Below are 15,690 nucleotides of genomic sequence, written 5' to 3'. Positions count from 1 at the left end.
ATGTACAATGAGCAAAAACAATAACACTTGGTATGAAACTTAGGGGCCCCCTTATGGAATTATACAGACAAAAAAACATTTTAACACCTTTTACAGATTCTTTTCCACTCGCATGATAGTGTAGCTCTCGGGATGGGGGAGGGTAATGACATTACTTGGGCGGAACATATGCTTTGTCAGAGGATTAGAGTCAATTTACTTACGGTCCAGGATAAGAGCATGATCGACGGCGGAAGTTCTGGTTGACCGTCAGAATTCATCGGGGTTCATCATCATGGACGCGGCATATCGGAGGAGGACAGTTCTAGTCGCGATGAGGTGGAAGCTGCGTAACCGAGGAAGACAGTGTGGTATTCATTATGGAAGTTGAGCAGCGTGGTGTTTATGATATCGGAGACGTAGTATTCTGGAGGCGGCTGACATCGCAATGGTACTCGGGTAGCGGTTGACGAGCGTGGTGTTTATGATATCGGAGACGTAGCATTCTGGAGGCAGCTGACGTCGCAATGGTGCTCAGGTTGCGGCTGACCAGCGTCATACGAAGAAGTCGTAGCACCATGGAAAGTCCTGAGGATCTTTTATTCAGGAAAGCTCAGGAAACGGCATGTCCTTGCCTTGATAGACAACGAGAGTTCAAGGGGGGAGTGGGGGGGGGGGCAGAGACCCACGGAGACAGAGGAGAGTGTGACCGAACTGCATCATCTCATCGAGCAAAAAGCCCCGTTTTTGTGTACTTTTCTTGATCTTTCCAGATCTTGAACTTTGTCTGACTTCCGATTGGACGCGGAGGGGTCACGGGATCACCACGTCATGCTCCTCTCGATGAAAACGCGCGAAAATGGTGACTCACCCCTGGGGGGAGAAGAGGAGGAGGGACTAGGGAAGGGGGAGCAAGCATAGTTTCATGTCGAAACACGATCATGATAGAATTCTGGAATTTGATGAAATTTGAATTTTCTGCTGAAATTACGAGTTGAGAGTTCTGAGATCTCGAATTCGGTTTCTTGATTTTATTCCCCGTCGAACGAGACCAATCGCTGCGTCGACGAACAGAGTTGAGTGGGGCCAAAAGAGGGATTTAATTTTCTTACGTGTTGATCACTGGGGGGTTCCTAATTAATGCAATCAATTAGTGTGGGAGGTGTTCTAGGTGGGGTTACATCAACTGATGGGGAGATTATGTGTGTAAGTGTGGATTTGTCCATTTCAAAATACATAAAAATTAATACAATTTTCAGCCTGGCTGAAACATCTAATAAATAATAAAAGTAATTAGTGACTGTGCAGTGTTTGTTTTTACGTGTGGGCCACATATGAATAGGGAGTATTTACGTGTGTGTGTGTGTGTATATATGAAGAATGAGTATAATAAATAATAATAACACTACACCTTCCATTTTTCCCATTCTCCATGACATTGTGGCGTCATAGCGAATTTTTCCCTAATAGGGTTGTGAATAAATGGAATAACTTACATATATATATATATATATATATATACACTGCTCAAAACAATTAGGGGAGCACATGGTTTTAACAAAATTACGCAAAGATGTATACCGATAAGTAACATAAAATGAATCATCCATAATTTAAAGCCTAGCAGGAAACGGAAGAAGAAAACTTCATATGCAAATTCATGACGTCAAAAACCAGAAAAAGGAGATAAGGGCAGAAATCGGGATGTTGCAGAAACGTCTGTTTTACTGCCGTAACTGTGAAATTCGATTGCGCAGTATTTTTTTTTGAGACAAGGTGACTTGAGGATGTCTCAACAACGTGATTTACCGGAATCCATGGCATGGCGTGTTATAGGCAGACTGGAATCCGGGCAAACACAACGTAGTGTCGCGGACACTGTTGGAGTCGCCAGAAGTGTTGTTGCAAGGCTGTGGAATCGATTCCAAGAAACAGGAAATGTTAGACGTCGACCAGGGCAAGGTCGGCCACGCGCCACTACAGCAACTGATGACCGGTATGACGGTTAACAGCCCATCGAAACAGAACAGGGAATGCTACGCAGCTGCAAAGACGGTTGCTCTTGGCAACAGGGTGTCCAGCCAAACAGTACGTAATCGGCTTCATGAGGGAGGGCTCTATGCACGTAGGCCAATGGTCTGCATTCCGTTGACCCCACGCCACCGTGCAGCCCGAAGAAGATGGGCTGCTGAACATCGAGATTGGGAGCAACATGATTGGAGCCAAGTGCTGTTTGCAGACGAGTCCCGATTCAGTCTGGAGTGTGACACCCGACGTGTTCTGGTATGGAGGGACAGGGGCACTCGAAATAACCCTATAACTCTCTCATCACTTCAATCGATTGATGACCCGCTATCCAAAACGGAAGCAGCCAGAATTATCAGAGGAATTCTTATTAATAGCCCAAACATCTCGCTCTCCTGGGTGAAGGCGCACGAAGGCAACTGGGGAAACGAGGAGGCAGACACACTGGCTAAACAGGCCACCAAGAAGGAAACCGTGGATCACCACCTCCCGTTCCCCAGAGCATGGGTTAAAAACAAGTTTAAGCAAACCATGCTTCGAAAATGGCAACAGCAGTGGGAAACCAACACCAAAACAGGAAGAAAGATCTATCAGATCCTTCCGAAGGTCAAGATTGGTGAAAATGGCTGGTCAAGGGGAATGACCCTGTGCGGGAAAGGGCTCGTGCTCTGTAAGATACAGATCTTACAGAGCACGAGCCCTTTCCCGCCTACCTCAAAAGATTTCATGTTCGATCAACCGACAGCTGCAAGTGCGGGGAAAGAGGCACCCCCATGCACTACTCCACAAAATGCCCCCTCACAAAGGAGTTACATTTTGGTGCGCCTTCAGAAGAAAACATATCTTTATGGAGAGCGGAACTTCTGAAAAGGGCAGACCGCACGGAGAAAATTGGAAAACTTATACGCCTTCTTGAACATAACCAAAACGACTACATGCCTATAGAAGCTCGTCCACAAAGTAACAGAAAACCCTCGATGGCTGCTTCGTCAGAGGAAGACTCAGACGAGGTGGAGGAATAAAGTGATAAAAGGACATCGCCAGTGAACCACCCTCCAACACACCCGAAGATACGTTTTCAACTCTCAGCTTAGATACGAAAGCAAACGACAAACACCGACAACATCATCTGCCCCCGAAGTGGCACAATGTCACGAGGCAGAAAATGAACGGCACACAGGAAACGCTGCGCCCCGAGGAGGCGAATGCTCGCGAAGCAGTTTCTGATATTTTTGTAAATAATTGTTAAATATGATATTTGATGATGAAGAAATTCTGGAGAGGTAGGGCTTCGCTGGGTGGTGCGCATGTGCAACATCGGGAGCCACTGCTTGGTAAGGAGCCAGATGGCAGGATTGCATCAAATCAGGTCGGAACGAGCGGCCCACAGGGACACCACTAATGCTAGGCTGCTTGATGGGAGGGGGGGGGGACTGGATAGTGCCCTCATCATGGATAAAAAGAGGAAAGAGGGCTGGATGTGCCGGACCGGATGGCCTTCGAATGTATCTCGAGGGCTTCCCGGTCGGACACCTTCAGCACTCTCCAGCACGGACCAACTCCGCCGAGTAAATGGCTAATATCCCTAGCGGGACAGAGCCAGGTCCCTGCCTGGTAAGAAGAAGAAGATGACCGGTATATACGGTTAACAGCCCGTCGAAACATCACAGGGAATGCTACGCAGCTGCAAAGACGGTTGCTCTTGGCAACAGGACGAAGGGTGTCCAGCCAAACAGTACGTAATCGGCTTCATGAGGGAGGGCTCTGTGCACGTAGGCCAATGGTCTGCATTCCGTTGACCCCACGCCACCGTGCGGCCCGAAGAAGATGGGCTGCTGAACATCGAGATTGGGAGCAACATGATTGGAGCCAAGTGCTGTTTACAGACGAGTCCCGATTCAGTCTGGAGTGTGACACCCGACGTGTTCTGGTATGGAGGGACAGGGGCACTCGAAATAACCCCGCATTCGTTCGTGAAAGGTCACAATACAGACGAGCTGGTCCGATGGTATGGGGTGGAATCAGCATAGGCGGACGTACGGACCTGCATATCATTCGGAATGGCACTTTGACGGCCCGAAGGTATGCAGACGAGATGCTGCGACCTCATGTCATCCCTTACGCTGGAGCCATTGGAGATTCCTTTGTTTTCCAGGATGATAATGCCCGACCGCATAGAGCTCGTCTGGTGGAGAACATGCTTGAAGCTGAAACAATACAGCGTATGGAATGGCCAGCGTGCTCTCCTGACCTGAATCCAATCGAGCATGCTCGGACGACGCATTGCTGCGCGACCAAGGCCGCCTGTTACTGTCCGAGACTTGCAGATTGCACTTCTTGAGGAGTGGAACAGTATTCCCCAAAGTCTGATCGATAACCTCATCGCATCCATGGCAAACAGGTGTGCAGCAGTCTTAGCTGTTCGAGCAGACCACACGCCCTATTAAAACTCATGCATCATGTCTAAACAGTACTTTTTTTTATCGTTTACATGTAACCAAATTGTTGCCCTAAATCATCTTTTCATGTTTTTTCCATATTTTCAAAGAATTAAAGCTTAATTCCAAATGTTTTTACGTCTTTTTTCTGTATTGCGCATTGATACGCGTGTACTATGCATTGTATGCCAATACGTGGCTGTCTCGCACGGTTTTCTTCACTTTTTTGCTTGCTCCCCTAATTGTTTTGAGCAGTGTATATATATCCGTGGGTCATGAATTCTCTCTAACACAATTGACACGTTTAAAAAGAAATACGATAAATATGTTGGGGTAAATCGAGAAGCTATCCACACTTAGAATTAGACAACCATAAGTATTCTTTATGGGCATTGTATAATATTTTATCATGTACATATATTGTTTGTAATTGCATTTTGTAATTGGGCGGGTTGTTGTATTTTTGAATTATATGACATGCATATTTTTTGTGGGCATCGTTTTCCTCAGCCACCTCGTTGGGCATTTTCTCCTGTTGCGGGCCTTGAAAATTTGTATTTATCACGTTTATACCGCGTAACATGTAGATTCTAATCGAACCGATTTCGGAAGGGAAATTTCAAAGTCCATTCGAGAAATGGAATTAATTTAGAAATTTGATTAAATGAATATATCCAGTGTCGACCGAGAAAAAAAGGAAAAACATTCCCAATTTATAGGATGTTCCGGATTCTACCGTCGACAATCTCGATATGCAATCTGTATCTCTGTCTCAGTTACGTGATCGATCGATCACACATGGAAATCCTTTTAAAATTAGCTTTTCTCACTCGCATGCAAAGGATCGACGAAGAAAATTCAATTTTTCCATTATCTTATTTAAAAAAAAAAAAAACAGCTTAATTTATTAACTTCATATATCATAGTTTCCATTTTTAGGGCTTTATCGCTGTATAATATCAGGCTGATTTTTATCGCACCCGTTTCCACATCCAAGAGCACTTCAGTGGCTGATTTAATTTCAAACGAATAATTGCAATTTCGAGAGAATGAAAATATGAAATACATTCGAATAATTTAATTTAGTAAATGCAAGTATCGTCCTGAAAATAACTGCCTCTACTTTAAGGTTGAGTTACGAAAGAAAAATAATTGTTTATTGATGAGTATTTTGGCTGCATTTTTTCGGGGAAGCGGTGAATCTTTCCACCGTACGTTCTGAATTTCTAAATTAATTATGAATTTCCCCGGTGGGATTTCCGTACCTGTGTGTGTGTGCGTACTGAATTTTTATAGTGGTGGCAAATGGATCGGTTCACATGGCGACGTCGTTGCCCTACTCCCCTAACGCGTTCATGAAATAAATTCATCGACGAACAGTTAATTCCACTGACAGCAATTCATCGAAGTGCATTTATCGACTAACAACTGGTTTCACTGAAAATAAATTCATCTACGAACAATTAATTTAATCAAACTTAAATTCATAGAAAAGTTCACAGAGAATAGATATCTCAAGAATCCCTGGTTGTTAGTGGATTTGTACGACCCATCTTAGCACCTGCGAGAATTCTGTGTGAGGAGCCGTAGCTCTAGAGCCCTTGGCTGTAAGTGGATTTGTACTACCCATCTCGGTAGCTAATACAAATCGGGTTTAGGTTGGGACCGATATCTCAAGAATCCCTGGTTGTTAGTGGATTTGTACGACCCATCTTAGCACCTGCGAGAATTCTGTGTGAGGAGCCGTAGCTCTAGAGCCCTTGGCTGTAAGTGGATTTGTACTACCCATCTCGGTAGCTAATACAAATCGGGTTTAGGTTGGGACCGATATCTCAAGAATCCCTGGTTGTTAGTGGATTTGTACGACCCATCTTAGCACCTGCGAGAATTCTGTGTGAGGAGCCGTAGCTCTAGAGCCCTTGGCTGTAAGTGGATTTGTACTACCAATCTCGGTAGCTGATACAAATCGGGTTTAGGTTGGGACCGATATCTCAAGAATCCCTGGTTGTTAGTGGATTTGTACGACCCATCTTAGCACCTGCGAGAATTCTGTGTGAGGAGCCGTAGCTCTAGAGCCCTTGGCTGTAAGTGGATTTGTACTACCAATCTCGGTAGCTGATACAAATCGGGTTTAGGTATTTTTTTTCGGGTTGGGACCGATATCTCAAGAATCCCTGGTTGTTAGTGGATTTGTACGACCCATCTTAGCACCTGCGAGAATTCTGTGTGAGGAGCCGTAGCTCTAGAGCCCTTGGCTGTAAGTGGATTTGTACTACCCATCTCGGTAGCTAATACAAATCGGGTTTAGGTTGGGACCGATATCTCAAGAATCCCTGGTTGTTAGTGGATTTGTACGACCCATCTTAGCACCTGCGAGAATTCTGTGTGAGGAGCCGTAGCTCTAGAGCCCTTGGCTGTAAGTGGATTTGTACTACCCATCTCGGTAGCTAATACAAATCGGGTTTAGGTTGGGACCGATATCTCAAGAATCCCTGGTTGTTAGTGGATTTGTACGACCCATCTTAGCACCTGCGAGAATTCTGTGTGAGGAGCCGTAGCTCTAGAGCCCTTGGCTGTAAGTGGATTTGTACTACCAATCTCGGTAGCTGATACAAATCGGGTTTAGGTTGGGACCGATATCTCAAGAATCCCTGGTTGTTAGTGGATTTGTACGACCCATCTTAGCACCTGCGAGAATTCTGTGTGAGGAGCCGTAGCTCTAGAGCCCTTGGCTGTAAGTGGATTTGTACTACCCATCTCGGTAGCTAATACAAATCGGGTTTAGGTTGGGACCGATATCTCAAGAATCCCTGGTTGTTAGTGGATTTGTACGACCCATCTTAGCACCTGCGAGAATTCTGTGTGAGGAGCCGTAGCTCTAGAGCCCTTGGCTGTAAGTGGATTTGTACTACCAATCTCGGTAGCTGATACAAATCGGGTTTAGGTTGGGACCGATATCTCAAGAATCCCTGGTTGTTAGTGGATTTGTACGACCCATCTTAGCACCTGCGAGAATTCTGTGTGAGGAGCCGTAGCTCTAGAGCCCTTGGCTGTAAGTGGATTTGTACTACCCATCTCGGTAGCTAATACAAATCGGGTTTAGGTTGGGACCGATATCTCAAGAATCCCTGGTTGTTAGTGGATTTGTACGACCCATCTTAGCACCTGCGAGAATTCTGTGTGAGGAGCCGTAGCTCTAGAGCCCTTGGCTGTAAGTGGATTTGTACTACCCATCTCGGTAGCTAATACAAATCGGGTTTAGGTTGGGACCGATATCTCAAGAATCCCTGGTTGTTAGTGGATTTGTACGACCCATCTTAGCACCTGCGAGAATTCTGTGTGAGGAGCCGTAGCTCTAGAGCCCTTGGCTGTAAGTGGATTTGTACTACCCATCTCGGTAGCTAATACAAATCGGGTTTAGGTTGGGACCGATATCTCAAGAATCCCTGGTTGTTAGTGGATTTGTACGACCCATCTTAGCACCTGCGAGAATTCTGTGTGAGGAGCCGTAGTTCTAGAGCCCTTGGCTGTAAGTGGATTTGTACTACCCATCTCGGTAGCTAATACAAATCGGGTTTAGGTTGGGACCGATATCTCAAGAATCCCTGGTTGTTAGTGGATTTGTACGACCCATCTTAGCACCTGCGAGAATTCTGTGTGAGGAGCCGTAGCTCTAGAGCCCTTGGCTGTAAGTGGATTTGTACTACCCATCTCGGTAGCTAATACAAATCGGGTTTAGGTTGGGACCGATATCTCAAGAATCCCTGGTTGTTAGTGGATTTGTACGACCCATCTTAGCACCTGCGAGAATTCTGTGTGAGGAGCCGTAGCTCTAGAGCCCTTGGCTGTAAGTGGATTTGTACTACCCATCTCGGTAGCTAATACAAATCAAGTTTAGGTTGGGGCCGATATCTCAAGAATCCCGCCGCTGTGGTGGTCGAGTGGCCATAGTGACGGACTCGCATCGCGGGGACCCGGGTTCGAGCCTCACCACAGTGGTGGTCGGCTGAAGTTGGTCTTCTGTGGTTCCCAACTTCGAGGCGCAAATGTGAGCCAATCTTCCCGTTAAAAAGTCTCGCCACAGAGACCAACAGTCCTACAAACAGTACAAATATTCAGTCACTACACATCACTCACTTCATTTCTGAGATATAGATGGCAGCACTGAAAAATCATACACAACACTAGATACGCACTCAGACTGTTAGGTACACGCTCTTATACTTCCGGCACAACTCACTAGGTAGTAAATTGCCTATGGCAATAGACCTGAGTTGTGCTCGGTTTGAAAAAAAAGAAAAAAAAATCTCAAGAATCCCTGGTTGTTAGTGGATTCGTACTACCCATCTCGGTAGCTAATAAAAATCAAGTTTAGGTTGGGACCGATATCTCAAGAATCCCTGGTTGTTAGTGGATTTGTACGACCCATCTCGGAGGCGCCTACGGCCCACAGGTTAAGAACCCCTTATTTAGAGAGTAGGCGAGTCATTGAAAGATTTATTGAGTGACGGAGTAGGTGAGTAAGTGACCGAATCAGTGAGAAGGTGAGTGAGTGGCTAGTTAGATGTGTGACTGAGAAAGTGAGCGAGTTAATGAATAAGTGAGTGAAAATAAATGAGCGGCTGAGTGAGCAAGCGAATGACTTTTTGAGCCAGTGAGGGACCGAGTGAGTGAGCAAGTGAAGGAGGGAGTAAGTGAGCAAGAAATTTCTTTCCGGTGAATTTTCCAAACGACCGCACAGCAGCGTCTAACAGGTCCTCGTTTAAATAAAATGACCGTGGTCAGATAAAAATTACCAAATGACCGTAAACCACGATGGAACGAAAGCCTCACCGACACCTAAGTAAACCTGTTATCTGGATTTGTTTTCTTTCAGCATTATGCCCAAGCGTAAATTTTAGGTTCTACCGCTACTGATTTACGGATGCATTTCTATTGCAGAGGAGCTTCGTCCATCCCAACCCTTACCGAGAAGATTGGAGGACATAGCGGATCAAGTGGACGAAATCGATCCCGACCAGCATACGGCGGGACTAAACGCCAACGACGAGCCCGTCGACCACTGGCACAACGTCTATCTCGCCGGAATGATGCTCACTCTGGCGGGATCTCTGGTCGTTCTGGGAGCCATCATTTGCCATTGCAAAACGCACAAGACCTACCTGACCTTCACACGGAAACTGACGAGATCTTGCTCCGACCTGAAGCAGCAGAAAATGTGAGTATGACTCTCATTGCGCCAAATCTCGTCCAGCCGATCGCCAAATGTCGGGATAACCCGAATAACGATCATTAATTAAATCAGCAACTTTTTACACGCCGATGGTTATAGATAATTCCTACCGATTAAATAGTCGGTTGGCGAAAAACCTGCCATCGCCAAGATTGTGGTAATACCTCTTCGATTATTCGACAATAAACTCTCATAAATGGGTGTCAGACTGAAAATTTTGAGGGATTTCCAAAGAGCCTAAGAAAGAACCGAGCTGTTATCAAACGAAACATTCAGTTGGCGAATTATTTTTTCCGTCGCCAAGTGTGTAATGTAACCCAGAGCAAGGGATGCTGTGGCTGAAGCCACAGTAAGGTATCAAAATACTCTACGTAAAAATTTAAATCCAAGTAGGGTAGCAACTACCTACTTGATTAGTCGGGGCAAGCAATATTTTGTGCCACCTCTCCCCCCGTGCAATAATGAGTAGCAGTTGAAGGATAAATTCAGTACCCCTCCTCCCGTTTAGCACCCGAGGCACCCAACCAATCTGCTCTGTGCCGCCCACTCAATTAGTCGTGAATCCAGGGTTTTAAAATTTACTTACCCAAGAAATAAACTTAAAACCAAAACTTAAACCCAAAGAAATAACTGAGCGCTACATCCAACAAACCGGTCGGTTGGCGATTTTTTTCCATCGCCAGGTATATCGCTGACCCGATCTCGATATTTACACACTACTCTTGCAAATGTTTCTCAGCTTGAAAAATTTGTTTCAGTGGTTTCATCAAAAGATGCGCCACGGCCCCCCAGGAACCGTAAGGAGCATTTTCAGAGACCTCATATTACGATACTTCGATTCTAATCTCCTTGATAGGCGTCCTATTTTGACTATAATTTCAACATGGGTGTCAGACTTCGAGGAGGTATACAGGGCGTGTCACCGGACGCTATCGCCAAACTGAGAGGGATGATAGCACACGTCAAGATAAACGGTTTTTGCAATGGCAACCACGGTCTTTACCAACTTATTCGAGCAGACTCCGTACAGCAGTATATACGCGTAGTATTCCGTTCCGGAAGTCACCAAAACATGGCAACCTTGCTCACCCTTCTTTCTCTCCAACGTATTATGTGTATCGGTGGAGAAAGTATTTTCACCCTCCCGCTCTCGGGGTTACTTTAGGACTTTTGCCATTTTTTTTTTGGCCCCATTGGCTTGAATTCCATGTTACCATAAGCTGAGAATGAAAGTCATTTGCGACTCTTCAGTATCAAAAATTGTTCGTTTTGATGTGTACTCCCCCCCCCCTCCCCACCCCCCGCTCATTTCAGTGGTAGAGTTCTGGGATGTCCCGTACACTGTACTTCCTCCAAAAGTGTCAGCTTGAAAATTTTTAGGGAGGGAGAGGTTGCAAGGAGAATTCAAAGGACCAAACTATGAACTACACTCGGTAAAGGAATATGTACGCATTGTGCTTTGAAATTTCTGTTCCCCTATTTATCTATCTTATCCGGATTCCCCGTATTTATCGAAAGAGGTGGCGAAAAGAAAGGGAGTTTGTCGAGGCTCTTGATACCCCATTTCCCCCCGCCAGTCCTCATGAACCAGATACGAGAGTCAATATAAAGATGCAGCCGAGCCCACGGGATGGAACTCTTCATTCACAAAAGAGACAGCAGAATCAATATACTCGGCGAGTTCCCACCCAGACATTGGCGGCTGTTTGTTCACGGGTGATCCATTCGAAACAAGAAAAGAAGAACTCGGATTCCCAATAGAAATCGAGGGACAATGACATCGGCCACCGTTCCGGTGTATGCTCGCTCGCTCCCTTCGGTAAACACAAAAACCTTCGTTTTTCGGAACTTCCCTCATGATCTAACTTGAATGATGTGTAAACAAAGATCGGTAATGTGTCCCTATACCGCCATTAGAGCCAAATACTCTGTTATTTTTAAGTAAATATTTATTCGTTATTATAGCCTCTCTCTCTCGCCATCCGTTACTGTATTTGATAGCCATGCAGAATTTACGAATCACCTTCTGCTTGAATATAAATAATTTACCCTTGTCCTGAAAATCCTTCCCTCCCCCCTCGTAGTTTCCATAACCTAGAAATCATTTATTCGTAGAATCTCTTGCACTAGAAATCATGCCTCCCCCCCCCCCAAGGCTTTCTTACCCTAGAAATCACTTGTCTGTAGTTTTCTTTGGGCTAAAAACGAAGCGCCCTAGGTTCTCTTACCCTAGAAACTATTTACTCGTGGCTCCGATATCGAAAGAAGTCATTTATTCGTAGTTCCTCTACCTTATAGAAATCGTTTACCCATAGTTTCCTTACCTTTACTTCTCTTACCCGTAGCACCCTTATCCTAGCAATCGTGCACCCTAGGGTCTTTTACCCTAGCCCTCGATAACCCATGGAGTCCCGTACTTAAGCTCTTCCTTACCGTTGTCCCCATTAACTCGCGACTGACCCTGTGCAATTTGTTGAGGGTTTTAAATATTCAAAATTCCTCTCCGTAGTTACTAATAACATGATGTTGAACACGATGATGGTTTTTTTTAAACTTAATTCTGAAACATTTTTTGGTTTCTTCCCAGCGAAGATCCGGGGAAATTCTGCTTGAATCTTCGTGGGAGCGTTTCTGAAATCCCGCAGGATTCGGGAGCCGTTTTCGAAGCGACCAGCAGCATCGATATCACGGAAAACCTCGACGCACCATTGATCGTATAAGAGTTTTGGTGAACCCTTTGATACGACACAATTCAACCCCATAGACACACAACGAGACTGACATGGACGTGGTGTAAAAATGAACGAAAATCCTATTTTGGTTCTGTTACGATTTGACAATTGATATCTGTTGGGATTTTAATGAGGACTTTAGATCTGTTAAAAAGCCGTGTATAATAATAATAATGATGATAATAATAACAATTTCTCGCGATGAAGGATATTTTGCGTACATTTCCAAAAAGAAGTGAAGAGCTCTAAAGCTCTAAGAAGATACCGGTGACTTCGATGTGAGAAGTATTCGATTACAATGTATTGATTGATTTTTGTACAAAAAAGAAAACTAGATTATAATCTGTACAGTGTGTCTCAAAATTGCACCTAAAACTTTTTAGGGAGTTGTAGAGAACATGTACGAGAGAGATTCTCATCCAAAGGATTCTTCAAATGATTCTTTTCTTAAAAGTGAAGTGATTCCATTTGCATCACCACTAGATACAGGGTGGTCATGAAATAATATTGCCGGTATACGAGCCCCCTAGCGACCGCGAAAATTCAACTAATGCTAGTGAAATTCGAGATGTAGGTGTTACTCTAGTGGCATAACGTAGTTCGAGACACACGCGCACAATATGCGCTCAATTTAATGAGATGAGGAACGAAAAACCTTGTTCTAGCGATTACGGGTATAGCCATCAAAATTTGGAAAAATTCAGATGGCAACACTCACCTTTATGCGTTGCAAAATGATCGGCGCAATGAGAAGCCATAAATGACATCAGAACGGTACCTGTAGCGCCGTGAAAACCGGCGCCGGACGCAGTCAAAGAAAGATATAACTGAAGGAAGTTGGTGCGCTATCCACTCTGTCACGCATCTCGGTAAGATCTACTGGAAGTCCCCGACCGAGCGGTTAGAGCTCCAATCCCTTGGTTAGATTTCTTCTTTGTTTGTCTATGTTATTTCAGTTAGTTGTACTCAGTCGAATTAATATTAACCTCTAAGTATTTGCGTCTACCTCCAGAAAGATCTCTCCACATTTGACGAAAATTCGTCTTGATGATAAAAGATAAGGAAAATTTGTAGATAAATCAGCTTTCAGTCATAACGGAAGATGAAATTCGCGAATTATTCAGCTCTAGATGATAAGCAGCAGAAAAAACACAGATTATTCCCTTCTTGGTAATGAGGGACGATGAAATTTCGTGGATTATCTTTATGATGAGGAAGGGGGAAAAATTATGGATTATAATTCAACTATTGGTGATAAGATAGAATAAATGTTCATGGCTGTTCATCTCTTTGGTGAATAAGCGGCAATAAATATTCGTGGATCACTCCACTCTTGGTGATGAGGGACGACAGAAATTCCTGAACTGTTCCACTCTTGGTGGTAAGGGACGACAGAAATTCGTGGATTATTCTGCTTTGGGTGATAAAGGTATAACAATGTTACGCTTGTCAATTGTTGTAGAAGGAATGTGGCGGTTGAAGACAAACACTTCCTTCCCAATTCATAGGTAATTAACATTTATTATACAATTAAATTTACAGAACCTACAAGAACGAGCGGACCGCGTGACTGTCTGGTTTGAGCTGCGAAACGAAAGTCCAATTCCTCCATCACGCAGGTGCGCTCTTTTCCTTATTACGCGGACAGCGCCATCCAGTGGTGGATGCTGTCGCCACAGTACCCCTCCCCTAAGTGACGGAGTCACATCGTTGAGTAGTTCGCTGTATCCGGAGCTCGGACTATTCTGCCGGAACGGGTACGTTGAGTCGGAGTGGTAGTCAGTGCAAAAGTCACGTGTCGGGTGGCTGGAATAATCGCCGTCATCTGCTGCTCTGGTGTTGATGGAACTTCGATGTCTGGCCGACGACACAAATTCCCTATTACACGGACAGCGCCATTCAGTGGTGGACGCTGTCGCCGCACAATACAAACGCACCAAGAACCAGTTCAGAAACTTGTGCAGGGATTTATTCCCGTTTGGTGTCTCGATCGCTATTTCGGCAACTTTTAAAATTGTCTTGAAGCGGTAAACTGATTCGTACCATGACATAGTACTGAAAAAACTCCATGTCTTTCCACTACAAAAAAAAATGTATCCTATTTCCACGTGGCGTTCCGACCGGCATGTTCTCTAACGCCCCTCAAGGTTCGTAGGTGCAATTTTGGTGGCATCTCGTTTAAGAATACGTTAGTGTCAATAAACTCATGTATATGATGTAAACATACGCGAAATCGAATATGCATACGAGATAAAATTTTGTGAAGTTTTGCGTCATTTCAATGAAAAATATACGCAGTCCATTCCTTAAATGATGCACGCCATACAATTTTATTTTACAGTGAGGCTGTAGCCCTCAGTTCCCCTCCAGCCGGTCATTTTTCCAGCAGTTTCAGCCATAATTGGCGATTTTTTTTTTTCACGTAAAGCAAAAATTTTGGATAGGATTGGTGGTGTACCGTATATGGTCAGCCCACTCATTTGGAAACGAGTGAAAATTAACGATGTTGTAACGTATTTCTCTGGGTGAAAAATATTCATCGTAGGAACCCAAGATCTCCCTCCACCCTCCCGGAATTCGAAGACCACCTCATTTATTCATCAAATTTGGAACAAGCATCACATCACCTCGTTTCCAGTGGCGCCAACTTGTGCATTATTTGTGAAATGACCCCGTTTACGTGCATGTATTATATTGATATGTTTTCTCTTTCCATATGGATCAATGTGTATAAATAAATCTCGCACACAAATGGCTATTTGCCTGATATTGTAAATTTGAATATCGGAAAATGTGTGTTTGCACAAAATATGTCTTTCTTTTTTTTATAATAAAATGGCAATATTTGAAATGTTTTTTTGTCTGATTGTCTTAGTTAGCATTGTGTTTATTGCCACTTTTTCATCCGCCAGCTTTGACTAAAAGTCCGACGTCAGTGCGATCGCTATATCCAACAACTATTCCCCCTATCGTGCTCTATTTTCAACGATTTGGCATCACGTGGATCGTCAAACCAGTTGCTTGTGCAGTGGTAGTTTGCTCGTTCCCAGCACGAAAGTTACCGTCAAAGTCCACGGGTTCGAATCCGGGGAAGAACGTTAAAAAACGATTTCTTTCCCTTCCGAATCTGCGGCGACAAACCGATAGATGGCGCCTTTCCCCTCTCCTAACTCCACTGGTTGGATGTTGCCATACGGCGGCGATATATGACGGGGGTGCGAAGTAATTTTTTGTTCAAAGATGGTGGATGATGTTCAATAGGTAGAATTTTTTTGGAATATAA

The 15,690-nt window shown here is 44.5% G+C and overlaps 1 protein-coding gene across 2 annotated transcripts in view; it reads left to right on the top strand.

The window, feature by feature from the left end:
* The window catches only part of LOC149068095 (uncharacterized), a 198,017-nt gene extending 182,759 nt beyond the window's left edge, over positions 1-15,258 (top strand). The window contains exons 9-10 of one of the 2 annotated variants that reach the window (XM_089251694.1): positions 9,384-9,660; positions 12,268-15,258. In XM_089251694.1, coding sequence (XP_089107820.1) covers positions 9,384-9,660; positions 12,268-12,310 — 320 coding nt within the window. In that variant the 3' untranslated portion in view covers positions 12,311-15,258. Of the gene's footprint in view, positions 1-9,383; positions 9,661-12,262 lie in introns of both variants that reach the window. The other variant, XM_089251693.1, reaches the window with a different exon arrangement.
* The last annotated feature ends 432 nt before the right edge of the window (positions 15,259-15,690 follow it).

This window comes from Pholcus phalangioides, unplaced genomic scaffold (genome assembly GCF_987345545.1).
Source record: "Pholcus phalangioides strain wild (caught in Gottingen) unplaced genomic scaffold, Ppha-v1.0 ptg000027l_1, whole genome shotgun sequence".
In the NCBI taxonomy this organism is placed as follows: Eukaryota; Metazoa; Arthropoda; class Arachnida; order Araneae; family Pholcidae; genus Pholcus; species Pholcus phalangioides.
Note: the sequence above shows the minus strand (reverse complement) of the source record. Positions and strands in the feature narration are given on the sequence as shown.